We start from the raw sequence: 27,032 nt of genomic DNA on the forward strand, positions 1-27,032 counted from the left end.
AGACCAAATGCGTGGAGTGGCGGCGGGAGCAGCGTGCGCCTGTCCCGGAGTCCCGACCCGACCCAACGGCGTGGGGACAGGGGTTCTGGTATATATAGTCCACCAGGGAAGAAAGCGGTCATTAAAGTTAAGCTTCAGACCAAATGTCCAGGGTGCCAAACGAAAAAAATAAATAAGAAAAAGCTGCCAATTGTTCGTGCACTAGATGTAAATAAATACAATGCATTCCCACTGAGTTCATTATTGCTGGTAAATAGGAAGTCGAGCTGCAGTCATTTTTACAAAAGTGAGGCTGCAGAGGCATCAGCCTGACCAAACCCATCATTTGTTAGACGGTTAGTGGCAGGAGATCCCGCAGGTCGCTGCAGTTGTACCTTTACTTCAGGAAAATTGTATACAGTTGTATAACGGTTGAAGCTTGTGCTGTCAAGTGTAACATCCTGCACATCCACAAAACGCCTTAATGTGCATGAATGCAAACTGCAGGTCATCCGACATCGCAGACATAACTCCCGAGGCGAAGCGGAAACGTCGTTCCTCCCCCCCCCCCTTCAAGGATGTTAAATAAGGGTTATTTACCACCGGTCTGTTTGTACAGGACACGCTGACTAATTCATGAAAACGATTTTTTTTACCAAGATGGGGTCGATAAGTGCTTAGTTGGTTATGAGGATGAAACCATCTTTGCTTAGGCGATTTCAAGTCTGTACAAAAAAACAACACGTGAAACGAAACCGGCCTGCAAATCGGGAGCAGTTCAGAGATTCGAGAGCATCGGCGGCCGCACAGGACACCCTGCTAACCAGGGAGCGCAGTCTAACGGCGGCCAAACAGGACCAGAGAATAAAACCGTTCAAAAACGCACCAGTGCACACATGTCAGGACGAGGGTTCAGACAGAACTGGCTGATAGCTTGATGATAGACGGGGCAGTAATTGAGTTACTGGACCGTGATCGTTTCAGTGAAATCGCTCCAAAATGTCAGCCGTGTAAGGATAGATTGCAGCAATATTTATGACATCGTATTGTTCTGCTTTTATCTATTGCATATAAATTCTGAAGTCTTTTTTCCATTTAAACATCTTCGCTATGTGGACTAGGATATTCATTTTGTTCATATATACAGCTTCGCAGTTCCGGTATAGGTCATAGCAATGTGGCCCCGTGTGTGTGTGTGTGTGTGTGTGTGTGCGTGTGCGCGCGCGTGTGTGTGTGATGTCAATGAAAAACTCATTTTGAAACTTGTGAAAAGAAAAAATATATATAAGAAAAATCCCCATTTATAAACTGTCAGAATGATTTCTTTCTGGTGTTTGTCATTTCACTTCAATGTCTAGTTCATATACGAGACATTTTACACATAATTAGACGTACAACTGACAAATGAGGCAGAATTAAACACTTTCCAGATCTAGACAGAGAGTATGACCAAAGAAACAAGTAGTAGCTACATTGATTACGTTATCAATAAACATTGCATTCTTTTTCCAGTTGTACAACATTTGCCAAACACCCTGGGCTGCATGGTCTTAACCAATTCACAAGCTGCCGATGATCCCGAGCCTGAAAATGCATGGGATTATCTCGCCCTTCATGCTGCTTAATTACCATTACAGACCGGACACTTCAGCTACAGATCAATTTAATGATAAAGTCCAATGATGGTTTCATAAAGACAATTCATACCCTAACTGCAGGCCTGTAATACGGCAGCTTAAAAGTGAGAAGGACGCCACAAAAAAAAAAAAAAAAAACATTTAGTCGATTACACAAAAATTAAAGCGATTTTACTAATCCCACCAAGGAGGACACTTGAACACACGCTGTAGGTTACTTAAAATTGAAAACGATAGTGTTTGTCAGGCTGTTCTCTCACAAGATGACTGTTAAGCACACTCTTCAAGTGAGGAAACAACCAAAAACTTCAAAAACATGCATTTTTCACTCCCACCATCTACGACACACGTAGTTACACTGTCCATTACGTACACTGGCTTAGTGCTTATACAACACGCGATCGGGCACTCACGCTTAATTTCTTACAGTAAATTATATAAGAAATAAGTATAAACAGTCCAAATGCACAACTGACATTCTCCATAAAAACCTATAAATAAAATAAAAGAATGCAATCTCTCTTGATTAAATTCATACACCCACAGCATACAAAGAGTATGCATAAAATGGCCAAACAGCAGGTGAATTGTTCAACAATCTCCTTAACAACATGCACTTGAGCATCGGGGCGCAGTTACCGGAATGTTGGATTGGGAATATAAAAACGATTGTGAAACTTTCATATTGTTGCACGTACGACGTTTGGCAGCAGATCCCTCGTAAATTCGTAATGTACAGCGAATCAACAGTTTGCGATCTTTTTGGGGAAATACGGAAGGGAATGTTGGAGAAACGCTGTAATTAATGTTGAATCGCCTAGACGATGTCGACATCAGCTTTGCTCTTCAGCTTGGGCTTTGTCTGTTGCCCACACTTTCGACATTCACTGCTAGATAGTCCTTAATAACGGGCTAATCTGGATCACATTAGAGGACCACTTTCTAGGACTCAAACTTCTGTAACCAATGGATGCGAGACGAAAGGCGACGGTAGAAAAGTAACGTAGCAGAAACGGCAACATTTACGAATTCATTTTTGAATAATGGAGAACTTTACAGAATAACAAGATCTCCGCACAGAGAGACTTTTCCTGAGTATAATCAGAGTCATGATTATATACGTCTTTTCAATACGATACATATCAGTGTTAACGCAGGTATATAAAACAAGTAACATTACGGGAGATTGTCACGACATAATGCGCTATGACTGCTGGATACAGGGAAATAACTGAAACATACTCGATTCAGTGGTATTCGTAAAATATCAAAAACGGGATTATAAATCCTGGGTTCTATTGGGCCTGTATCAATGAAATACTTTTCCTAATTTAGATTACGGTGAATAATACTTTTAATCATATGGGTCCTATACATATATCTTACAGTTTTTAATAAGACAGAAAATATAACTTCACGAACTGTCGTGTCTATTATTTTGCAAATCACGGACTTTACATGGATTCCTTTTTAAAACTTATCTTGAAAAACACATTAGTTTGCATTGCATCAAATTCCATAGCGTAGTGGAAACAGGCTTGAAACATTATACACGAATTTCGGTTTCTTTAGGCGGAAAAGTTAACTTTAATAACAGTGAACTGAAATTTCATTTAAACCAGCACAAAAAGCGTCAATGTATAAATTAAATTACAATTAAAGCTCACACAAGATAATAATTAAATAATTACACTCACCATAATAAGCTTAACTGTCTCAGTGATTTTTTTTTTTCAAAATTAACGTAAACGATTTAAACTAACGGTGACCATCCTGCACCTTGCAATCTAACAGTAGTTGAAATGTCTCGTTTCATAGCTTGAGAGGTTCAAAACGTCACCTGTTTGACGTGTCACGTGACAGTGGTTTAACGCTGACTTCATGAATTTTTACCGAACATTAAAACTTCCCTACGAATTCGACGTTTATCGCTCAACCATCTCCATGTGATCTATATGAACCAATCAGAGTCAAAGTTTTAAGGAGGCGGTGAATGATTCTGCCAATAGTGGCACAGTAAGTTTAAGCGTGTGTGCATGTTCTTGGGAAGTGTAGTTTACAGAGAACTCTTACCCCCCTTCTGTGGCAAGCAACGCTACATGTGTAAAACTACAATATTCGCCATTAGGTATTATGTCGTAGTTGCATCAGACTCACAATATTACTTTGCCGGCGAGGTAGGTTTCTGAGTATAAGTAGTTCGAACGAGAAGGGTTTTTATTTACTCAACTCTAGAGCACCACCGGTAAAATGAAGCTTTTTGTGAGCGAAGGTAATCCACAGTGTATGAAGGTTTTGGCGGCAGTGGAACTGACTGGAGTGAAATGTGACATCCATCATGCCAATCCGGAGGGTGAGTGAACATTTACCACTACACAATTAAAAGAGCAGGCATAATTCCATCAGTGACAAATCTATGGGAGTGTTTCCCGTGGCAATCGGTGTTCGGCCAAAAGCTACTGCTTAGTGTTATGTGAGTTAAAATGATAGTTGCTGCATTTGAAATGCAGTGTTTCAGTCGAACACTTTCACTTCAAATGCACAGATAAGGGTTTAAGTGATTTCAGTTCTTTTTTCGTACTTATTTAGTGTGACCCTTAATTCTAGTCTTGATATCATCCACATTGGGTGTGAATCACGCCGTTCTGAAATGATGTGACGTTAAATCATTGCAACTAAAGAGTTGGATTTGCTTCCTCAAATGTGAAAATAAAACTGGATTTTTTTCCTCCACTTTGACTTTAACTGACAAACCGGTTGTCCTGCAGGGTTGGGTGACAGTCCCAGAATGACAGAAATGCCAAACAATTTCACCTATAATGTGATGCAGTGTGAAGATACGTCAACATAAAGGATGAGAATTTTGAATGAGTTTGAATACAGTAACTGAACATGCAGAAACCCATATTCATTTTATATGGTCTGCACTGGTGGTCATGTAGTATTCTGATTCTGTTTCGTGGTGTAAGACACATGTTCCTCTCTAGCACTTAGAAGCAGAAATGTGAACCACATGAACCTTGCCCAGTGGCCTGCACTATGAAGCGGGATTGCTGGCTTAAATCCGACAAGTTACCCCAGTAAGCCAGTAACCCAGCTCCATAGTACAGGCCACAGGTTTGATGCCTTGTTGATTTCCAGCATTTGGACTTAATCCCCTCTTTCTCTGTGCAGAGCGAATCGTGCCCACGCTGAGCCACCCTGTGTTGCCTGTGCTCCAGTCATCCTCGGGAGACTATCTCTTCATGCCCAATGCCATCTGCAGGTCGGTGGCTCCCACAGCAGGACGGAAAGTTTTGCAGGCTCCTTAGAACTCCATGGTGAAAGTTTACTCCCATTCTCCCAGTGTCGTCTCCTTGGTTGACATGCTTCTGGTTACTCCAAGGTCCCACTGGTGCATCCTTAGATCTGATCATCCAGGTTCACCTTCTCTCTTGGCTCCTCACAGTTAAGCGTTTCTCTATAAAACTCCCATCAGTGGTGGCAATTTCTCATGCATGCACACTGGTACCGAAATGGAGTTATTAGCTTCACATGAGTGTTTCACAGAAGCTTTGAGGTGAGGCGTATTTCAGGCTCAGTAGCACTAGTGGTATTGGCACTGAAATATGATCTGTTTCGCCTGGGGAATGTTGACATGACTCTCTCTTAAGCCCGAGTACGGGATGGTACAGATAGCTGCATCCTTCCACGAAGATGGACTACGTTGCTCTTTCAGATCTGCATTCGAAACTAGTGATATTTCAGTAGAACCCTCATCCAGAATTGTTGATTAATCATCATGGTAATCACTTCTTCACTGTGTGGCTATGGGGTATATTGGTATAGATCAAAGGGTCACAGTGAACTTTGCTTCATGTTTATTTACATAATTTATTGTACAGCACCCATATGTAGTGTGATTTCCACAGCTATCAGTCTTAAACATGAAGGTTTCCTTTCTGGTAATTTCTGTAATTTGGTCATTTCAGTTGTGGCCATTCCAGTTTGGAAAGGAATTTCGAATCCTGATTTCAAGTCAGGGGTTCCGCCACTCAAGGTCCCTTCAACATAGTGTGACCAAGAGCAGAGGGAAAATTCATGGGGTTTTCCCTGCATGTGTCTCGTTTCCTCTTCACAGATACCTGTTTGAACTTAGTGGACAGGAAGCCAGCAGTCAGACGGACCAGTGGCTGGAATGGGAGGCAACAGAACTTCAGGTGAGACCATCAGTTTAATGTTCATTTTTGTTCACTTGGCTGCTCTCTTGGCCTGAAGCACATCGTGTAGGTTCTAGGTGACTGGAAGCCACTCCAGGGAACACTGATGAGAGGTGATGGTCCCTCAGGTCGGAGGTGGGGCTCCTCTGCCACTGCTCCACCCGGAGGCCATGAGTCGAAGTGCTGCCCTGCTCTCTCCCCGAGCCGTGGCTGTTATTTCATGGTCTGTCTTGTGTTTCTTTCAGCCTGCTCTGATGCAAGCGCTCCACCTGTCAGTGCTGCAGGCGAAGAGGACGGAAGCGGCAGGAGCCCTGGAAGGACCCCTCAGGTTCCTGGAGCAAAGCCTGAGCAAAAAACCTACCACTTTCCTCACAGCGGTATGCTGGGTAACCACTTAAAGGGGCTTCGATATTCTGATCGTCGTCTTAGTGTTATAACTTTTCTGTTGATTCTGACTGGCATTAATTTGCCAAACGAGATTTGCGTCTGTCAAAAACATAACCTCTTTCTTTTGTCTTTGTGCCCAGTTGAAAGGAAACGACATGTGACCTCAGGTTCTTCACAACATAATGTAGCTATTTTTTTTTTTTTTAATAGGAGACAGCGACAGTGGCTGACACCGTCCTGTGGGGGGCGCTGTACCCCTTCCTTTCCGACGCCAGTTTCCTGCCAGGTGAGCGTGCGTGCCTGTATTCTCCGCTGCCTCGTCCGCTGCCTCGTCCGCTGCCTCCTCGCTTTACCCTGTGTGTCTCCCAGGTGACTCTCGGCACGTGGCAGCATGGTTCGAGCGTGTCACCGCGCTGCCGGCCTGTCAGGCAGCCGCCCGGAGCATCCTAAATGAGAAGGGCGGCAAGGCGGCACTCAGGAACTTCGTGCAGAGGCAGCCGATGCCTCATACTCAGCGGCGGGACACTCAGTCCTGCAGCCAGCCAGAGGTGAGAGGGGTGGTGGGGTGATTCTCCCGTGGGACGGCGCCTAGCCAGCTTGCCGAACGTCTCACCTTTCTGACATCCAGGAGAACAGCAGCGAGCGTGAGATGACCGAGGAGGAGATCCAGGCTGCCGAGGAGACGTGGAGACGACAGGTAGCTGACTTCCCCGCCCCGGCAGATAGGCAGCACCCCATGTGAGTCGGTCACGCCGCACACAGGCACTTCCCACCATAGCGCCCACATGCCGACGCACACAAACGTAAGCTAATGCCTTTCCCTGCGACTCTTTGCCAGCTTGCCACAGGAGGGTCGCCGGAATTTGCTCATCACCAGCGCGCTTCCCTATGTCAACAATGTGCCGCATCTGGGCAACATCATCGGCTGCGTACTCAGTGCCGACGTCTTCGCTAGGTGACCGCTGCCCCCTTCCTCGTCACTCACACTCCTAACCGTCTTACTTGGCACTACTTCTGGGCATAAACGTTATTGTACCAGAATGTTAAGAGCGCTTTTCACGCAGCGTCAGGTACCGTACTTTCGGTACTTTCGGTACTTTCCATTTTCCATTGACTTCCAGTGGAGTAGCTGTGCCAAAAGTTTCAGTACTGAAAGTGCCAATCCAGCTGGGGTACTACTTTGGTACTTTGGGTGGGACTTGAATCGCTTTCTTTGTCGATTGGTTACGCAAATAGTCTGCCGTTGACACACAATACAAAGGGCGCGAAAAAAATAATGTGATTTGGTCATAAGAGCATGTACAACAAACATATCTGGATTTCATGACAAGAAATTTTATAGTATTTTGTTGAATATACTAATACAGCAGGCATGTAACGTGCTGTCCTAGCAATGTCATTTTGTTGTAATAAATGTTGGGGTATTTATAAAACTGAAAAGGAGTTCATCAATTTCTCACAAACCCGATGGATTTATGTAAACGGCAAGGATGAAAATGATTATGATTGTCAGAGAAAAGCAGTAGAGGTTTAGACTTTTTAGGTTTAAACAGTTTTAACTTTAAACTGATTTTTTTAAAAAGATATATTAGATAATAAATATGCAAGACCAAGCCCCCCACATGGACTTGAATCTCCAGGGCAACTCTAGGATAATTTTAAGGTGAAGGCCTAACTCCAGAGGCAAAAGCAATTTGTGTGTGCGGGGGGGGGGGGGGGGGGGCAGTGGGGGTGTTCTGCTATTCCTGTAAATCTGCCCTAGGAGGTGTCCAGAGATAATCCTGTGTGTGTGTGTGTGTGTGTGTGTGTGTGTGTGTGTGTGTGTGTGTGTGTGTGCGCTTGCAGGTACGGCCGCCTACGTGGCTGGAACGTGCTGTTTGTGTGTGGCACCGACGAGTACGGCACAGCCACGGAGAACAAAGCCCGCGAGGAGGGCTTGACCCCCCGCCAGATCTGCGACAAGTACCACAAAGTACACGCCGACATCTATAGCTGGTTCCAGATTGATTTCGACTTCTTTGGCCGCACCACGACCGACCAGCAGACGGAGTAAGGAAGGCCCCATGGGCACGCGTGTGCGTCCCTGTGTTTGTGTCAGTGTAGAGGCATGTGTGTGTTTAAAGGAAACCGTTAACCTCCAAGCAGCAGTGTGTTCACACCTGCAGGACTATGATTCACCTCTGTGTGTGTGTGTGTGTGTGTGTGTGTGTGTGTGTGTGTTTGCCTTTCATTGTCCCCACAATGTGATAAAATCCTGTTGTTTTGACGTTGTGGGGACCACCTTTTCATTTCCCACAAGAGGAAATTCAATAGAATCTGTGTCTGCAATCAAAAAAAATTTTTAAATGCTAAAAGATTTGCATTTTGTTTGGTTACTTAAGGTTAGGGCTGGGTGGGGGCTAAGGTTAGGGCTGGGTGGGGGCTAAGGTTAGGGCTGGGTGGGGGTTAAGGTTAGGGCTGGGTGGGGGTTAAGGTCGTCATCGTTGGGATTAGGGCTTTGCTCATAGAAACGAATGGAGAGTCCCCACAAAGGAATGAGTACAGGTGTGTGTGTCTGTGTGCTCACGCATGCGATATGTGTTCTTCCCGTGTTTGCATGTGTTTTCTCACTTTATTTTGGATTCCTCCTGTGGACAAGAACCAGATGCAGTCTAGTTTTAGTCGACTAAAACTACAGTTGATTTAGCCGACTAAAATTAAAAGTGCAGAGTATAATGTTTAAAGTTTCCCTCCAATTTATAAAAGTCATTATGTTCACGAAGATGAAATGAAACCAATGTTAAGGAATGGTGTTAAGGTCTGACTGTGCAGGACACAAATACACAGATTTCACTCCTATTTGAAGCAAACATATGTTTGTTTGCCCAGAAACTGAGTACTGTAAAATCAGAAAAAATAAAATCACTTCAGAGAAAATATGCATAGGCTATAATGCCACCAGGCCTGCTCTCTATGAATATTAAAGTAAAAATATTAAAATAAATATTAGTAATATTTTTATTTGGTATTGTTCACTGTTAAACGTTTCACCTGAAATTTTCAAATATGTTCAAAGAAAAAGACCAATAATGGTTTCAGGGATTTATACCCATTATCAACAAAAAAAAATTCCAAACATTGAAAACACACTTCTCAACCGCTATTAGTAGCAGGAAGTGCAACCATTCTATTTGAGCATTTTCAACATCAAAATAATTACCCAAAGGCTACAATTCTGTTAGTGAATAGAGCCAAAAATCCGCTCTTTCAGGTAATTTCATCTTCGTTGAAGTTTCCACTTTTTAACAAGCGTATAAAGTAACGTTATTTCTTATGTCAACTCGGGTGAAACAAAAAACTGTACGTTTTCAGGGTTGCCAAATGTCAAGCGTCTGGCATGATACGCTCGTGACGCTCGTGTTTATTTAAACATGCACAATTTTCACAATTTTATCTTATTTTGAAATGCAGCCCTACTTTTATAATGTCCTTTTAAAACTAGTAAATGAGAAAACATGCATATCGGCAGTCATACGTATATATTCAGCTCCATGTCGCGTGACGATAAATAAAAGTTTCCGAATTGTACTGAAGTTATTTGATTTGACAGTCAAATATTGATTACATGCAATGTTAATACAACTAATAGGCTACTTAAATATATATCACACTAAATAGTTAGACAGTACGATGTTCCGGACCTTTGCTTCAAGAAATTTTCTCTAACAGGACCTCTTCAAATTTTAGTTGAATACTAAAATTATGCGAACTACAAATTACGTCTGACGTCTGATTGTATCTCGTCTCTGGCAAACGTTTTCGTGTCAATACCCTTCGTCATAGTCTTAGGTCTCACGAAATCATTTTTATTTAGTTATCTCATTTTAATCTGAAAATAAAGGTCGTTGACGATAACGATGATGAAAAAATTTTCGTTATCAAAGTTAACACTGCTCTGTTCTGGGTACGTGGTTGTGGAAGATGGATGAATTTGACTAGGCCTATATAGGCCTTTAAATTGCATGAAGGGAATTCGAAGCCTTTGCGTTAAGGATTTGGTGTTGAAGGTATTTAGGCGCGGTTCTGAAGCCATGCGGCTAGTCTGATGTCGGTGCCCCGCCCCTCTGCCCCAGGATCGCTCAGGACATCTTTTGGCGGCTTCACCAGCACGGCTTCCTGGTGTCGGACATGGTAGACCAGCTGCGCTGCGAGAGCTGTGAGCGCTTCCTAGCCGACCGCTTTGTGGAGGGGGTCTGCCCTCACTGCCGCTACCCTGAGGCCCGTGGAGACCAGTGTGACAAGTGCGGCCGCCTGATCAACGCCGTGGAGCTCAAGGTCAGCTGGCCGAGACGGCCTGGTTTGCAGGATCTTGTGGTGGTTAGTGGGTTGTTACAGCAGTTTTTCCCCAACCCAGTCCTCAGGCAGGATGGCCAAGCGTAAGAGCGAGATTTATTCGCTGCTTAATGAGACACAATAAGAAACCAAACTAAAGATCAAATATTCCGAAATTTCTTGAATGTGTCCCAACAACTCATGTGAGCACCTAGATAATGGTAAATCAATCGAAAATAAATGTAACAGGATTTATAACAAACTCAAAGATTTGCATTTCTGTTACTTAATTGACAAAACTGCTTCCAATTTTGCATCACAGATGCAAATAACCCAAAACAACAAAATCTTTAAAAGAAAAATGGCAAGAGCTACACTCTGCAACATCTTAAAAACACAAATAGGTCAGAGTGGAGTTTGTGTCTCGATTCAACACAAGTGATCAACTATTGGCTCTAATGAACATTCATTGAAATGTCTGAAAATACTGAACTTCCTGTCAGTGTTTGCGCACGAAACGTCACACGTACATTATGGGGAAGGTATGTCCTATGTTTTCCTGTACGAAAATACTGAGCGTCAAAGTAAAAATTATATAATCGGTTAGTAAAATACAAATTGCAGAATGCAATTTTGTATATGAAATAAGTATTTTTAACACGCATATCAGAATTTCCACCCATCACTGCCTGTACCAGGTGTTTGGTGTTCTTGATTGGCTGGAGGGTGGAAGGGAACAAAAATGTGGACAGTCAGAGTCCGAGGCCTGGGTTGAGAAACACTGATATACAGCGTCACATCTCTGGGGTTATGGGTTTGACTTCCAATATGGCTGTGTTTAAGGTAGCAGCAGGTAAGTGCATTTGCTGGAGAGAGAGAGAGTGTAGAAACACCCAAAATGTTACAGATTCAGCTTATCTCTCTCCAAACATCCATTAAAATTATTTTTACTCTTTTTGCCAACCTGTACTTTATCTTTTTTTTTTTTGCTAAAAACACCGCACTGAAATGATCTTTTTTTTTTTTTCCAGTGCTTACACCAAAATATTTCATTTTTCTCCTTGAAGTCTACCAAAAAATCACTAATCTAGGTACCAAAATAAAGTTTATTGGGAGATTCTAGCAAAATCCCACATTTATCAGCAGAAATCCACCATGGAAATGAAAGTGAGGTGCCACTCGTCCCATCAGGAGCTTCCCCACCAGGCAAATCGCAAAAACCATTCAAGATAATTACTTGAATTTTTTTGTGTCTTTATTTAGTGGCAAAATGAAGCGTTCTGATTTAATAAATGTAAACCTTGGCCAATTTTCAGTCTTTACCTGCTGGTACCTAGTATATGCTCTGTCATTACATGGGTGGATGCATGGAAATGTGAGTATTTTACTGTAGCCTTCCAGACTCGCATATCCTCACATGTAGTGATTCCACATTTTTAATAAACAATCATTTACTGAAAACGGCTGCATAATAATCAGTTTTGTGATCAATAATTAAGCGAATTTATTTTTGCAGTTTGCTAATATCATAACAATATACGTGGTCTCCAGATCACCATTGAATGCAGAACTGTCACAAGGAACAGAAAGGTCTTTAATCTGTAGATATTTTTAAATTTCTTAAGTATTTTATGCTTTGCCTTTCTTTTCAGGAAGCTCCCATGTTTGCCTCATAGCCATACACATCCTTTTTCATGTTTTCTTGTAGAGATCTATAAATCATTCAGTTATCTTTGAATCATTTACGGATGCCTTCAAATTTTTACATATAAATCATTTCAGGATGCATGCTGATTGTTTTATGCATATGTTTTATTGGTTTAATGTATATGTGGGGGACAGCATGGTGGTGCAGTAGTTAGCACTGTTGCCTCAGACCTCTGGGACCCGGGTTCGAGTCTCTGCCTGGGTCACATGGGTGTGGAGTTTGCATGTTCTCCCCATGTCGTCGTGGGGTTTCCTCCGGGTACTCCGGTTTCCCCCCACAGTCCAAAAACATGCTGAGGCTGATTGGACTTGCTAAATAGCCCGTAGGTGTGAATGTGTGCGTGAATGGTGTGTGAGTGTGCCCTGTGATGGGCTGGCCCCCCATCCTGGGTTGTTCCCTGCCTCGTGCCTATTGTTTCCGGGATAGACTTCGGACCCCCCGCAACCCAGTAGGATAAGCGGTTTGGAAAATGGATGGATGTATATGTGTATCTATATAATTGATATGTTATTTAAATGGCACGTTTGTATGTCATTATAAGAAATTGTTGGAAATTGAAAGGGTATTTAACGCTATATTTTCTAATGATTTGCTGAAATTCATTTCTAGGTTTGTTGAATTTTCACTTAATTGAAAATACATTTAAGATTGCCTTTCAAGGCAAGTATTAAGGATTTTGAGATCAATGATGCAGAGTGTTTCTGAAAGTCAGTTTGGGCCAGATCATTCCCTTAGTTCATGGCATGAGCCATGCTCATTGCAGCTCTCATCTTTCTTTCTCACTGAAGTATACTACACAGGTATTTACAGTTTGTTCCATCTTTACTCTGATATCCTTATTGGGGCTGTTTTGAGGTGGTATTATCCTGAATCGTGACTTTTGCACGGCTATCACAGTTTCCACAAGCCGCTAAATGGTGGGAAGTTGTTTACTTGTACGGTGTACGTAGCGTTTCACGTGACCGTGTAACGAAGATACTAGTCCAATCGAATATTTCAGCTGGTAGGTGAGCAACTGGGCTGATGGCTGTTAGCATAAAAGCTAGCTAGAGGTGTTCAAAAAGCAAAAAAACCAAAGCTTAGTTAATGTCGCTAAGGCTCCATTCTTCACGGTAGGAGGATCTGTCATGGTTTAGTTGTGGACGGCTCAGGTCACCCTACCGACACAGCAGGAGGGCGTCATGAGCGGCAAGGATCGGCTGCAGTGACAGCAGATCCACCTCCTCGCACACTGATGTCATCGGCTGAATGGTCACGTGACACTGCTGTTGCATGGAAACGCTTCAGAGCTACGATTAAGGTCTGACTTTGTCTCTCTCCCCCCCCCTCTCATTTCCCAGGACCCCCAGTGTAAGGTGTGCAGACAGACCCCCGTGGTTCGCTCCTCAAAGCACCTGTTCCTAGATCTGCCCAAGGTAATCATGGGAACCGCGGAGGGGTGGCGGGAAGGGGCACAGTTATTAATACTACGTCACTGGATTATCGGTATATAATACTCATATTTAGAGTATTAGTCTTTTCCATGAGCCCCGCTCTGCCCCTCGCATAACCTCTGCCTCCCAGTTGGAATCCCAGCTGGACCAGTGGCTGGAGCAGTCGATGAGCTCGGGGAACTGGACCAGCAATGCTCGGCACATCACTCGCTCCTGGCTGCGGGACGGCCTGAAGCCACGTTGTATCACCAGGGACCTTCAGTGGGGGACGCCGGTGCCCCACCCCGACTTCTCCGGCAAGGTGAGTGAAGGTCGCCCCCCCCCATCACACCTGAGCTCACAGGGTATGATTCTTTGCCGGAGGGACGGCAGGACCTCTCTGCTGCTCCCATTTACATTTCGCCTCCATAGTTAGCGGCAGAAATTCCCTCCTCTACATCCTCTCTGCACGCATCAAAGAGCGGGATTATGGGCCTCCTGAAACTACCAAACCGTGACTCTGTTGAGCGGGAGAGATGAGCGGCTTTCATTCTTATTGAACAGCAGGTGGTGTTTTAAATGGTGTGGGCTCTGAACCTGAAGGTTGTGGGTTCAAGTCCTGGTAGGAGCATTGTTCAAGTACCCTAGAGTCTTAACCTTGAAAGATGTACGTGAAGTTGCAGGAAATGGTGGTTAAGCATCAACTGCACAGTGGAACAAGAATGAGTTTACAGGCAGTGTGTGATTTCTTCAAACCATGGGCGGGTCATTGTTTCAACCCGAACGCAAGATCTTTCTGATTGGCTCGCCTTGCCCCCCACTTCAGGTGTTCTACGTGTGGTTTGATGCTCCCATTGGCTATCTGTCCATCACCGCTAACTACACTGACCAGTGGGAGAAATGGTGGAAGAATCCAAAACAGGTAATTGGTTGAGCATTAAATTAAGAATTCATGTTAAAATGCCCCTAGCCAGTCGCACAGTAGACTCGGTCTTCAGGGTTGCCTTGTGTTTCTTTTATGTTAATTTATGCCTTCCGTGTGTTTTACTTGAGAAGAGTTGCACTGGCTCCATGCTTCAATAGTATTGAATCGATAGAAAAATGTTGACTTCAATACCGGCTTTGGTACCTCATCGATACTGTGAAACATTCCTATTTAAATATCATGTTGTTTTGAAATGAACTGGCCTATATATGCATTATCCCATCAGCAATCACCTCTACAAGTGTTTCCCCATCCGGTCCTCAGGGACCCAGTCAGTTCATGTTTTTGCTTCCTCCGAGCTCCCTGCCAGACAGTCCACTGGGAGGGAGCAAAAAAATGTGTATCGTCTGTGGGTCCTCAAGGACCAAATTGGGAAACACTGGCCAGTGCTGTAGTTTTTAATATTATTAGCGAAATATGCATAGATTAAACAAACTCCATGCATCGGTTTTGTTATTTATTTATCCTATTACCAAACGTCATCGACGACTACACTCACATTGGATTTATATTACGCTCTGTCTACCCTTTAGCCTAGCCTCCATCACTGGGGAATGATGGAACCCACATGTAGAATAAACACGACTTTAAACAGAAACACAGATCGCAATAACGGATAGATCCCATCGCTATCGTGTCTCACGTCGGTTATTATGCACACCTGAAACTCCCTAAATAAATCAGGCTAAGCGATAGATGGAGGATTCAGCAGTTTAGACGTGTTGTCTCCATGGAGTTTTGTTTACCTACTGGGGCTGTATACTGATTCAGGGGACCCAGCATCCAGAACGTTGCGGGATCCCATAACTTCCAGGTACATCTCTGTTTGCAACACTAGTGTTCAGTATGTCCCCCCCCCCACCCCCCCTTTGCTGCTCAGGTTGAGCTGTACAACTTCATGGCCAAGGATAACGTTCCATTCCACAGCGTGGTGTTCCCCTGCTCGCTGCTGGGTGCCCAGGACAACTACACACTCGTCAACAACCTCATCGCCACAGGTAACCACGGAAACGCCCAACATGGGATGCAGGCACCGTAGGCTGTCCGAATGCGAATGTCGGGAGTTGCTTTGAGTCACTGGAACTCAACCCACATGAGGACACATATATGGCGTGAGCACACAATCCACCCCACCCCCCGGGCCAACCAGTACGCCTGCCATGCTGTCCCCAGCATGGTTCACCAGTCATGGAGAGCATCCTATTTGTATTTGTTATATTGGGTTTAGTTTCTGGGGAAAGGTAAGGTAAATGGGTGGTGTGCAGCGCTACAGGATAGAGGTCTGTGCCCATATCCAGAAGGTTGTTGGTTCAAATCTCACGTGCAACAGAACAATCATATCACCCTCGATCTGGGGGCTGACTTCTGTACCCCCAGCCCCATGAGATACCTGTGACCTTTTACCAAAGCAAGAGTCTCCTCTCCTCTCTCACTCAGAGTACCTGAACTACGAGGACACAAAGTTCTCTAAGAGTCGCGGAGTGGGTGTCTTCGGGGACATGGCGAAGGACACGGGCATCCCCGCCGACGTGTGGCGCTTCTACTTGCTCTACCTCAGGCCCGAGGGCCAGGACTCTGCTTTCTCCTGGAGCGACATGGCGCTGAAGAACAACTCGGAGCTGCTCAACAACCTAGGAAACTTTGTCAACAGGTCAGGCTGGGGGGCACGTGCCGTTTTGGCAACCGAAAACCGGGGCTAGAATTCTCTGGTTGATGCTTCATCCATTTCTGTTTTTTGCTTGGAGTGTAACCTGAACTTTGCCGATTCACTGAAGATGCAGCACCGCTTGGACAAATGAACGACTCTGAGCTCTTTAAGAAGCCCTGGTGCAGGCCTTGCTAACCTCAGGCTTAAACCCTCCTACACAGGGCTGGCATGTTTGTCACCAAGTTCTTCAACGGCTGTGTCCCGGAGATGGTGCTGCAGCAGGAGGACAGGCGCCTGCTGGCTCAAGTGGGCTGGGAGCTGAGGCAGTACATCCAGCTCTTGGACAGGGTTAGGTGAGGATGCAGCCTGAAGCTCGCTTAACCAACCCCGGCCTCGTTCACTGGTCAGGGAGGATGATGGGTTTGGTTCCTGGGGGGAAATTGGTGGTGTGAATCTCAGCAGGATAGGGATGCATTCCCATGCCCTGAAGGTCGTTGGTTCAAATCTCATGACCAACATAATAATCATATCACCATTAGGCCCTTGTGCAAGGCCCTGCATGAGGGGTGCAGGCTGACCTGCTGTCTGGCCCCAATCCTTTCTTCACTTATATTTTTGGACAAAAAAAAACTGGCAAATATATAATTGAGACATGATTCCCATTAATCGGCACTGAATAATTTTTACTGTAATAGGGGTGTAACTGTACACAAAATTCATGGCTTGGTACAAACCTCATTTCTGGTTTCACGTTCGGTGTAATTTCAGTATAGCAGGGAAACGATTTGTTTTGAAGTTATTAAAACTTTAAACAGAATTAGGAACAGCTGTAAACGAAAGGCAATGCGTCTGTGTCTGACAAAACCTAAGAGAAGCTTATTTGCACGTGAAGATAAATACGTACAATAAATAAGTAAAAAAAAAAATATTATTTTTTATATATATATATATATATATATATATATATATATATATATATATATATATATATATATATATATATAAATGTCATAATGAACTAAATGTGTTTTTCAGCTGCAGGGTTTAAGGCATTTCTGTATATATTTTTTTTTTTTTAAATCCGGGTCTGATTGTCACAGGGAGATTAATTTACAGAGGTAGTTTCTGTCTTGCTCCAGTCATACACACACTGGCATGAAGTCATCACGAATGAGTTAGTATATTTGCTTATGTTTTCAGCAAAATATCCGAGTTTGGTATGACGGCGACGACAGATGGTCTTGGTCTTATCAGCTACTCTTCCTCCGCTGTTGGTGTAATTTACTGGGAAACCAAAATGTCGATAAACTGCAGATTCTCTCTGACTGTATCCAACATTAGCCGTAACCAGCTCACAACCACAATTAGCATGCGTTTTATGTTGAAAATCTGTTTTAGGTTTTGCCGTTAAGTTCCACCTGTGTGCGCGTCAAGAAATGCGTTCGTTTGTTTCTCTGTGCTTTCCGAACCGAAAATGATGCAAGTGAACGGTACGCGTAGTTGTGTATGCCGTAGGTTAATTCGGAATGTTCAGATTAAGTCTGAGATGTGAAATTATGTATATTTTTAAAGTAACTGATTTAGCTTCAAAGCCAATTCTGCTGACCGCTTTGTTTCTTCCAGGATACGAGACGCTCTGAAGTGCATCCTCAACATCTCCCGGCATGGTAACCAGTACATCCAGATGAATGAGCCTTGGAAGAAAATCAAAGGAGAGAGCCAAGACAGGTATGTTCCCCTCCCCCCCCGTGGTCGACAGGCCCTGGGCGCATGCAGCGGGATTGCTAACGTGACCCTGTCGCCGTCTCCAGGCAGCGGGCAAGCACGGTGACGGGCGTCTCCGTGAACGTGGCCTGCCTGCTCTCGGCCATGCTGCAGCCCTATATGCCCGCTGTGAGCGCCACCATCTGCGCGCAGCTGCGCGCGCCGCCCAGCTGCGCAGACACCATGCTCAGGGGCGCCGGTGCCTTCCTCTGCGTGCTGCCCTGCGGACACCGCATCGGCACGGTGAGCGGGGCGTTGCACTTTCGCCGCATGTTCCCCAGCCTCACTTTCAAGACGGCACCTTCTTTTAATGAGCCCTTTGTTTGCACAGGACAAATATTTCGTTTTCTTTAAAGCCAGTTCTGTGAGCAGTTGGAGCATTGAGCCATTGATCTGAAGGTCACTGGTTCAAATCCCATGGCTGGATGATTGGTTCCCCCATTAAGCCTTTCAGCTAGGCCCTTAATCCCAGTTGCTCACCCTCCTGTCCAACCCTCACTTGTTCGGTTTTTTATTTAAAATTTTTTTTGGACGAAACAGCCTGCTAAATAAATGTAATGTGATGCACATGTTTACTCGTTACGGGTCTCCCTGATTCCTTTCACACCGCTTTGCATCCAGATCAGTCCGCTGTTCCAGAAGCTAGAAGCCGACCAGATTGAAGCACTGAGGAAGAAATTTGGGGGTCTGCAGGTGAGTGCTCTAGGACCTTGTCAATTGCTAGCTTTCCTGTTCTTCAGGCAAAATTGACTGGGGCTGGAAATTATTATTAGACGAAAGAAAGGGCAACGCAATTTAATTTCCTGCATAACACCCGACCAGTTGCCAAATTCTCCACTCTCACTTTCTCGACCAGCCCGAGGACGAGGAGCCCAAAAATCAGGTATTTGGGGCTGTGAATTGTTTTTGTCATTGTTTGTCGTCATCGCCCACGGCTACGTCTTGTCGCTAACGCTACACCACCTCCTGACACCGGTGCATGTTTCCTGTAGCATGACCGCATGAACATCACATGTATGACCATGGCTGCGGTGGGATCGGTCGTTTGATAGATTTAAGGCAGACTCCAGATTCCAAAAAAATTTTTGCCGTCTCCATTACTTTTCTCAGGCACAGGCTCCGCCCAAAGCCAGCGACCCATCACCTGCTCCCACGGGTTCCGTGGGGAACGGCGCCGATCCTGAACGGGCAAAGCAGCTGGAGAAGGAACTGGCAGAACAGGTAAGATCTACAGAACGTCGGTCTGTGACGGCCCGGTAACTGACAGTGCCGCGTGGCTGAACCACTGCCCGTGCGGACAGGGGGACAAAGTCCGTGCCCTGAAGGCCCAGAAGGCTGAGAAGAACGTGATCACGGTGGAGGTGACCAAGCTACTGGAGCTGAAGAAGCAGCTGGCGGTGGCCGAGGGAAGAGACCCGGAGCCGGTCCCACAGAAAGGCAAGAAGAAATGAGGACAGGAGACCGGGGGGGGGGAGGGGGCACGAACGGAGAGATATGAGAAGCAGGGCGGTGGAACACGCAGCTGGTCGCAAGAGCTGCCATGAGCGAGCGGTCCGGAGGGAACCAGCGCTCGGAACCACTACGTGATGAACATCTCGGACATTATCAGGTTTCCAAGAGCACAAGATTACCGGCTAAACCTAGACCGTCGCAGGGACTGGTTACCAGATCGATTTACCCTCTAAATTCTCTTTGCTGCCAACGTGTTTTCATTAAAGACGAATAAATAAATTTGCACCCGTGGAATTCTTCCAGGTCGAGGCACATGGGAATAAATCACAGGAAGAGATGCGGTTGGCAGCACGACGCCTCTCGTCAAGTTCCGTCCCAATTACTGCTCCCTGCTCTCGTTCCTCCCGCAGTTACACACTGTAGCTGCTTACTGCCAATGGTGAAATAAAATTCACAATCTGTTTGAAATAAAATGAAATTTTAATATTAAATGCACAGGTACAGTACAAGTCAGAACTTGAAATGAATATGCTTCCAAAGAGTAGCATTTTCATTTAGTAATTTGCATGCAGCTCATTTGTTAGATATACAATTTTAATAATGAAAATACTGAATTGAGTGGATTCATGATATATAACAGGATACTATAAAAATAAGTACAGAGCCATCAGTGGCAAAAAAAAACGGTTAGTGTCCAGTTAACCCTAAACAAAATAACGGAGGCAATTTGTACCAAACTATACTGGTACTGAAACCCCGTCAGTATTTTCCCCCACCTCAGCCCGACCCAAACCCAAAAGCACACATCAGGCAAAGTGGTCACAATGCCAGAATATTTTTTATTTTTTTAAATCCAATCAACCACACAGCAAACGGCTGGAAAACAGTTTAACCATTCGATCGTGCCCGTCGTAGACCTCGACCGACATCGAAACAAGGAGGTCTGAAGTAGAAGCCCTTTAAGATTACAAGTGATATAAGGTTTTCGGTGAATACACACTCGCACTACGGCTGCACACACCATACACACTCCTTTTGTGTTTCTTTCTTCAAAGTTACATTCGATCCGCTTTCAACCCTGCCATCCTTTAGCCACGACACTTTCCCGGGAAGTAACACCGTATACATCCCCACCGAACAGACCTTTCGGAGGACACTTCCGTACCAAACTTCGAATACAACGCTCTCCGGTCACCGCCACTCCAATTGCTTTCAACCCAGATCGCTTTTCCCAATACTGGCCCTTCACCTATCCTGTCCGCCTTTAAATTTTCACCTTCCGTTTCTCAATGGTTTTCTCGCCCAATTCGGCAACGGACGAAAAAGTCGCTCTGCTTGGCCATCTCCCCATTCGTCTCTAAAGATGGGTGGAGACAACAGCACATAAAATTCCATTCTTGACCTTCTGTATCTGTCTATTCGTCCATCTTTTCTCATTCATCAGTCCTATCCCTGCCATTATGCCTGGCCTGCATCCCCCCCCCCCATCTTAAAGAAAGAAAGAAAAAAAAAAAGCCCCACCCCCTCTTCCTTCAGCATGGCTCCCCCTAATTCCACATCACTTGCAGGTGTTGACTAGCCTCTCAATAAGAGCCCGTCTGGTTCTTTGCACCTCCTCCGCCAGCCTCTCGATCTCCGCCTTCAGGCGTTCGTTCTGCTCCGTCAGCTCCTGCACCTTCCGCTCGTTCTCCTGCTCCCGCTCCCGCCGGCTCTTCTTGGCGGACGAGGAGGACCTAGGGGCTGGGGGGCCCGGGGAGGCTGCGCAGCCCCTCTCCGCACCCCTCTTGCGCTTCCCCAGCCGCGGCAGAACTGCGGCGGGTGGGGAGGAGGGGGAAGAAGGAGGAGAGCTGTTTACTAACGCGGGGGATTGAGAGGCTGAAGTGGTGGTGGAGGAGCAGGAGTCGTCCTCGTGGCCGGAGGGCGGCTCGTCCTCGCTGACCGCGGGGGAAGGGGGCTGCTGGCTGGGGTGGTAGCAGTGGCTCACCTCGGCACCCCCTGCTTCCACCAATCCCACCCCTCCCTCGCTCAGCAGCTCAAAGAACTCCGGGGGCAACAGGTCTCCCCCCGCCTCCCCACCGCCATCTGCCGCAGGAGGACTCAACCCCGAGGAGGAGGAGGAGGAGGAAGATGAAGAGGACGAGGAGGATCTGTGGCTGGGCAGCTGCTGTGGTTCCTCCTCCACAACCTGTTGGACCCCTTCGCCCCACACCTGGCCATCTGTCAGCCAGGTGAGGGAGCAGCTTTCGAGGACATCCAGGAACTCCGGCTCCTTCTGGGGGGGGGGAGAAGTAGGAGAATCAGCATGTTAATGGCACACTTCATGTGGAGCGATGCAGTGCGGTAGCGCAAATCGAGATAACTGGCAGGAATGAATCGTTTACCTCAGGACCGGGTGGGGCGCGGGCATGTTTGGCCCCACCTGTATCAGAGCCCAGGATATCCTGCAGGTCTTCGTACCACGCCTCCAGCTCCGCGCCACACAGCGGCCCCACACCTGGGGGATACGGTGGGGGCAAGTGCAGCCACTCCGCAGTCATCTCACCAAACAGTCGCAACGTACAGATATGCTTCCACACAGGTACACACTGGACCTGGAGTATCAACAACAATCAGCTTTCCCCCCACATATAACACCAATAGATATGTGGAGTCATGGCTAATAAGTGTTACTAAAATGCATAATTAGCGCTGGTAAATTGCTGCTCCCCGTCTATCACGTGAGAATGCGGCACCAAGCGGCCGATCGCTACACTGCATTAATTCAAAGTGGCACAGTATAAAAACAATGCTGTTACGAAAGACCCAATTATTCTGCCTACGATTTTTTTTTCCTTAATTGTGATACTTGCCGACGTACAAAGTACAGAAAGGCTCTACATTTGATTAAGCGCACTTACCTTTTTTAAAAAATATCCCGTTAATCAAGTCTGCCTGTGTGTTGTCGGTGATATCTCGTCCCAAAATGTCTACGGGAGGAGAGAGGGTGGAAACCAAAATCACGTTATTACCAATATACCCACCCCCCATGCTTCTTAAATGTTTGCTTGCAACAAAGCATTCGGCAAAACATCCTTTTTTCTTTTATTAGGGGGGGCTTAAGGACCCATTTAAAAAGAAATGCATCACCTTAACATGAGAAGTGCCTGCACCATAATGGATAAATGAGCGCCGGGATTGATTCGTGTCACCTCCAACCGTAGGATACGAATCATGCCAACGTGTTACTTCTTCAGTCTTAGGGAAATTATACCGTCGTGTCCAACATATGCTGCATTTATAATGGTTACAATTATCTAGTGTATAAATGATTAACGGGACTGGGGTGGGAAAGTGACTGACAGCCGAGTACGCTGCACTCTCGCGTCGGTCCCGGGCTGCGGAATTTGGGTCACTGGTTTTCATGTAAACAGAGAGCCGGCTGGTGCTCCGTAGCGCCCCCCTGCGCCAGTCTGGGGTCTCCGCCGCTGCAGCAGGAGCCCTCGCGCAACCCCAGACCAAAATGCAACGTAAAGCACAAAAACATGGCTCACGGCATTAAATATTCCCGGCATTAAATAATCGTAAAACAACACGCCCCGACACGGGACGGTGTCCGTTCGGGAAAGGTTGGGCGCAGACTAGACCAACTCCATTTCAACATTAATGATCAAAGATGGTTACTGCGTCGCCACTCCTTCTACTAAAAAATACTTCAACTTATATTCAATGATTTCAAGTGAACCGAATGCCCGCGCATCAAATGACTCATTAAAATGAATCAGGTCGGAAAACTTAAAAAAATAATAATTAGAAAGAGTAAGTAACCTCCTTACAGTTGTTACCGATCTAATTACTGCACGCCTGCCAAGTGTCAAAATAAAGCCAGCAAACAAAAACAAACGGACGAAGGTGGGGGTCGGACGGGTGGGCGGATGATAGGGGAACCCCGACGCGGCGGCTCGCCGTCAGCCCGGTCGCCCGAAGCACGGCTCGGCTCGGCTGTCCAGAGACAGAGGCGAGGGTCCGCCGGCCAGATGCGCGTCCGGAACCCCCGCCCCCTCCGGAGTCGCCAATTAATAAACCAGCACCAAATACTTAAAGAACTTCGGAAAAAAATAATGAGAAGCTTTTCACATGCCACTATCTATGCATTAAGAAAATCCCCAGGCAACAAGTTAAGGCATATTCAGATTTAGAAATCTCACCCTACAGTGATTGGAAAACGTTAAAGCAGCTGGTTAGTGTTTAACGAAGAGGCAACATTTAGAGATCTTGGTTTAAAAAAAACAAACATTTTATTTGTGATATCAAGTCAGTGTCACATAAAACAAAGAAAATCTTAAACTGACACAATGCGATGTCAAAACTTATAAAGTGAAACGGCTCCTTAAAGGGACGTTTTAAGGAAATGTCTATTAAAAGACATGCCAAATTTAAAATGGCAACTCTACTCCCAAAACAGACATGGGAAAGTTGCCAGAACAGAACACTTTTCTTTTTCTCGGAAAGTTAAAAGATATATCTTTACGTAGAGAAAAAGATTTCCCCACTTAATCCATGTCAGGGTAGTTATGTCAGTTTTTAAATTTATATATATAGTTACTTTTTCATGCAAGAGAAAGATAACGTCGTTCAGCCATAGAAAACAGAATTAAGACATTTTGCTACGAATATACAAATTAACCAATGAGAATCTAACAATGACGGAAATATATTACTTACCCTTTTCTTTTTATTATTTCGCTTTTTCGATTGTCTAGGGTTTGGAGTATGTATGTATTTTAGTTGAGATTGCTGATAGCTCATGTTAACCATTGTTCAGTATAAGTCACTGAATGTGAATTTTAGGAAACTCCCGGCGATCTTTATATATATAGTAGGCCAACCTAACCCTGAGAGGGAAGGGAAAGAATTCTCAACCGAACTCTGATTAGCATTAAGCAATGATGGACATCTGCTTGGACTAATCGTTGGCTCGGAGTAACGTTCTTTTGCTTGGTGACACACACTGTATGGATGTGTGACCAGCGAGGGGGCGGGCTTTGTGTTACTTGCTAGCTGTCCCGGCCTCGATAGTTTGTGTGTTAAGAAAAGATGTGATGCAGTCATAAGACGGCCAGGACGAATTTGGGGCGTATGGGAGTCACATGAAACGAATGATGCAATCGTTGGCAACCAATTTCCATCCGGAGATAAGACTGGCAAAAACGGAGCATGTTTTATTTAACAGTTTTTCGTTAAAACATAAAAAACTATGCAAGGATATTCGAAAGTTTCCAATCTGTTTTTGCTTGCGTGTGCATTAAACGAATTTCGCATCATTTTAAAGTGTGGTGTTAATTGTTTTCTTCTACCGAATATCGATTTAACAATATATGAATAGCGTTGACACGTATACGTGTGGGCTTTCGGTTTTCTGCGTATGTTTTAGATGGGCTAAACAGTGTCCGATCGACGTATAAGTACATTTTATCTTGCATTAAATTGTATTTCAGCTAATGTAAAGGATTGGCGAATGACCTTCGTATCGAAATCTCTTATCTAGGTATAAGGGAAATGGTTATCTGAGAACTACCTCCTTATTTTCTTTTACTTCCGGTGTGTGTGGGTTATGCGTGAGCGGACACATTTGTAGCCAATTTAAACTGATACTCAGTTAAGGACAGTTTATCAAGATATCGTTTCGTCCAGTTAGTATTTCCCCCGTCACTGGTTTACAGCACCTGCTACGGTACCCCTTTTCAATGGGCACGGCATCCATTTTAACCAATATATATTTTTTTGTCACGTTTAAAGAAGGTTTCTTACGCAGCCGCTACGAAACGAAGCAAAATATTGTTTCAAAGAATGTATCCACTATTACAATGGTAGTAAAGAAACAAAAAAACATTAAATTGCAAAAGAAACCACCCACTGTAGCATGTTTGCCCCACATCGGTGCAGTTCAGTCTAAATAACATCTCTTGCCTGTATCAAACCAGACAAATACGGTCTGAATAGTACAGGCTAAAATGGCAATATAAAGTTATTTTCTTTCTAAACGTTGTGTTGTAAAAAGTAGTGGTTGCTGACCAATAAAAACGGACTTAATTGTGATGTACTCGTGCATTGCACCTGGCATGCAACGGTTATTAACAGTCTTGAGACAATATTTAATATAATAAAAGATTATCTGGATTATTGTATTTTTTTATTAGCGCACGTCAAGCTGTCAACTGAAAAATGACATAGTATGGCAAAGAATATATATCTCTACATATTTATATATAATATACATACATTAAAATATTATTTTGACCTAAAACTGAAACAGGTTGTGATCATAAATAAAACAATATACAGTCCCTAATTTAAATTTAGCAATAACAAGTTAATCAAAACTCTCCAGTCTCCAGCATAGTACTGCAAAATGCATGGTGCAAAGCGCAGTGTTTATAGCCTAGCAACAGCACAAGAGGGATGTACGCAAGGATAGCGAATAGAAAAGCAAAATACTGTCTCCAGGACATCGGCTAGCGTGCGAGAGGATACGCTGGCGATACGTCACGGAACCGGTGGCTGTTGCCGAGTAGGCTAATAGCCCGTGTTCCCCACCTTCAAGTTTAGCTTTTCGCGAAAAGAAAATTCTTGGCGTTGTTTTTAATCTGAAACGTCGGTCGAAAATTTTATTTTCGAAATTCATTTCGAACATTTAGTGGTGGTCCACAAGCATTCTCTTCATTAAATATGTAACTATTTGTTTACCGAGAATTTCCATATATTTTGACTTTTTGTGCTCGCAAGTATGTATTTATTATTTCTAGGATATAACGGAGTGATTCAGAGTGAAACTGGGTGTCATACATGTGGGAAAGAGGCATAAGATGTTTTAATATATAATGTAATTCTTCAATTAAGAATTGAATTATATTACTTTAATAGTGGTAAATAATTTGAGGAAAATGCAGTGGTTGTCAGCAGGCACATGTATCGTGTTATCAATAAGATACATTTAGAGAGATCAGCGAACACCACGTTTAGTCACAAAGTGTCCCTTTTTCTGAACTGAAAACAGAGGGTCCTTACACACCAAACAAACGGAAGGACTAAATATACCAATTAATATTTGTTTATAAGTTAGACATGCAATTTAAAATACAGGTCTCAATAATACTGAAATTTGAGTAGACCGTTGTGCAACGCTAGAATGGTGCAGTAAGATAGAATCTTTTTCCATTACGATCAGGAACCTAAACATAGTTTTTAAAAGACTGCCAGTAACGGGCGCATGCTAGTCAAAGCAGCTGATTGCTGTAGCACTTAATTTACCTTCAAATTATCCACAGTAAAAACAGCAATCAACAATTGATTATACAAAATCAGATGTACATGGAAACAGTTGCCATATAAAAAAAAAGCCAAAAATAGCTTTTACCCTAAGCTTACTTTAGAAGATAACTTTTGTGTTTTTATTTTTCAAATTATGTAGCACTGTTGGCTGTTGAAGTGTAGAATATTTAAGCCACATTAAACACATTTTTTGGGGCTGAGTACTATTTATTTGCACTAGACAAATTGCAGGCAAAATAGAG

General features: G+C 44.4%; 3 protein-coding genes across 5 annotated transcripts in view; 1 reads left to right on the plus strand and 2 right to left on the minus strand.

Annotated features, from left to right (window-relative positions):
* Positions 1-3,459, minus strand: part of arhgap9 (Rho GTPase activating protein 9) — a 34,029-nt gene extending 30,570 nt beyond the window's left edge. For both annotated transcript variants that reach the window (XM_049022241.1, XM_049022240.1), the window contains exon 1: positions 3,314-3,459. The gene's annotated coding sequence lies outside the window, so the exon portion shown is untranslated. The remainder of the gene's footprint in view (positions 1-3,313) is intronic.
* Positions 3,460-3,731: 272 nt separating this feature from the next.
* On the plus strand, positions 3,732-19,761 carry mars1 (methionyl-tRNA synthetase 1). Of its 2 annotated transcripts, XM_049022760.1 has the most exons (22): positions 3,732-3,969; positions 4,791-4,881; positions 5,737-5,815; positions 6,061-6,192; positions 6,413-6,488; positions 6,572-6,750; positions 6,831-6,940; positions 7,041-7,157; positions 8,048-8,251; positions 10,315-10,516; positions 13,562-13,636; positions 13,785-13,955; positions 14,460-14,555; positions 15,499-15,616; positions 16,056-16,269; positions 16,488-16,619; positions 17,890-17,994; positions 18,078-18,273; positions 18,652-18,723; positions 18,887-18,913; positions 19,141-19,251; positions 19,332-19,761. In XM_049022760.1, exons 1-22 carry the CDS (start codon positions 3,867-3,869, stop codon positions 19,479-19,481), a joined length of 2,760 nt encoding a protein of 919 aa, XP_048878717.1. In that variant the 5' UTR covers positions 3,732-3,866; the 3' UTR covers positions 19,482-19,761. The 2 variants fall into 2 exon arrangements, with proteins under 2 accessions (XP_048878717.1, XP_048878718.1); XM_049022761.1 differs by lacking the exon at positions 18,887-18,913.
* Positions 19,762-19,943: 182 nt separating this feature from the next.
* On the minus strand, positions 19,944-24,339 carry ddit3 (DNA-damage-inducible transcript 3). The gene is made up of 4 exons (XM_049022775.1): positions 24,184-24,339; positions 22,380-22,448; positions 21,864-22,073; positions 19,944-21,754 (listed from the first exon to the last, which is right to left on the minus strand). Exons 3-4 carry the CDS (start codon positions 22,017-22,019, stop codon positions 21,041-21,043), a joined length of 870 nt encoding a protein of 289 aa, XP_048878732.1. The 5' UTR covers positions 22,020-22,073; positions 22,380-22,448; positions 24,184-24,339; the 3' UTR covers positions 19,944-21,040.
* Between the last annotated feature and the right edge of the window lie 2,693 nt (positions 24,340-27,032).

Source organism: Brienomyrus brachyistius, chromosome 8 (assembly GCF_023856365.1).
Source record: "Brienomyrus brachyistius isolate T26 chromosome 8, BBRACH_0.4, whole genome shotgun sequence".
NCBI classification, from domain to species: domain Eukaryota; kingdom Metazoa; phylum Chordata; class Actinopteri; order Osteoglossiformes; family Mormyridae; genus Brienomyrus; species Brienomyrus brachyistius.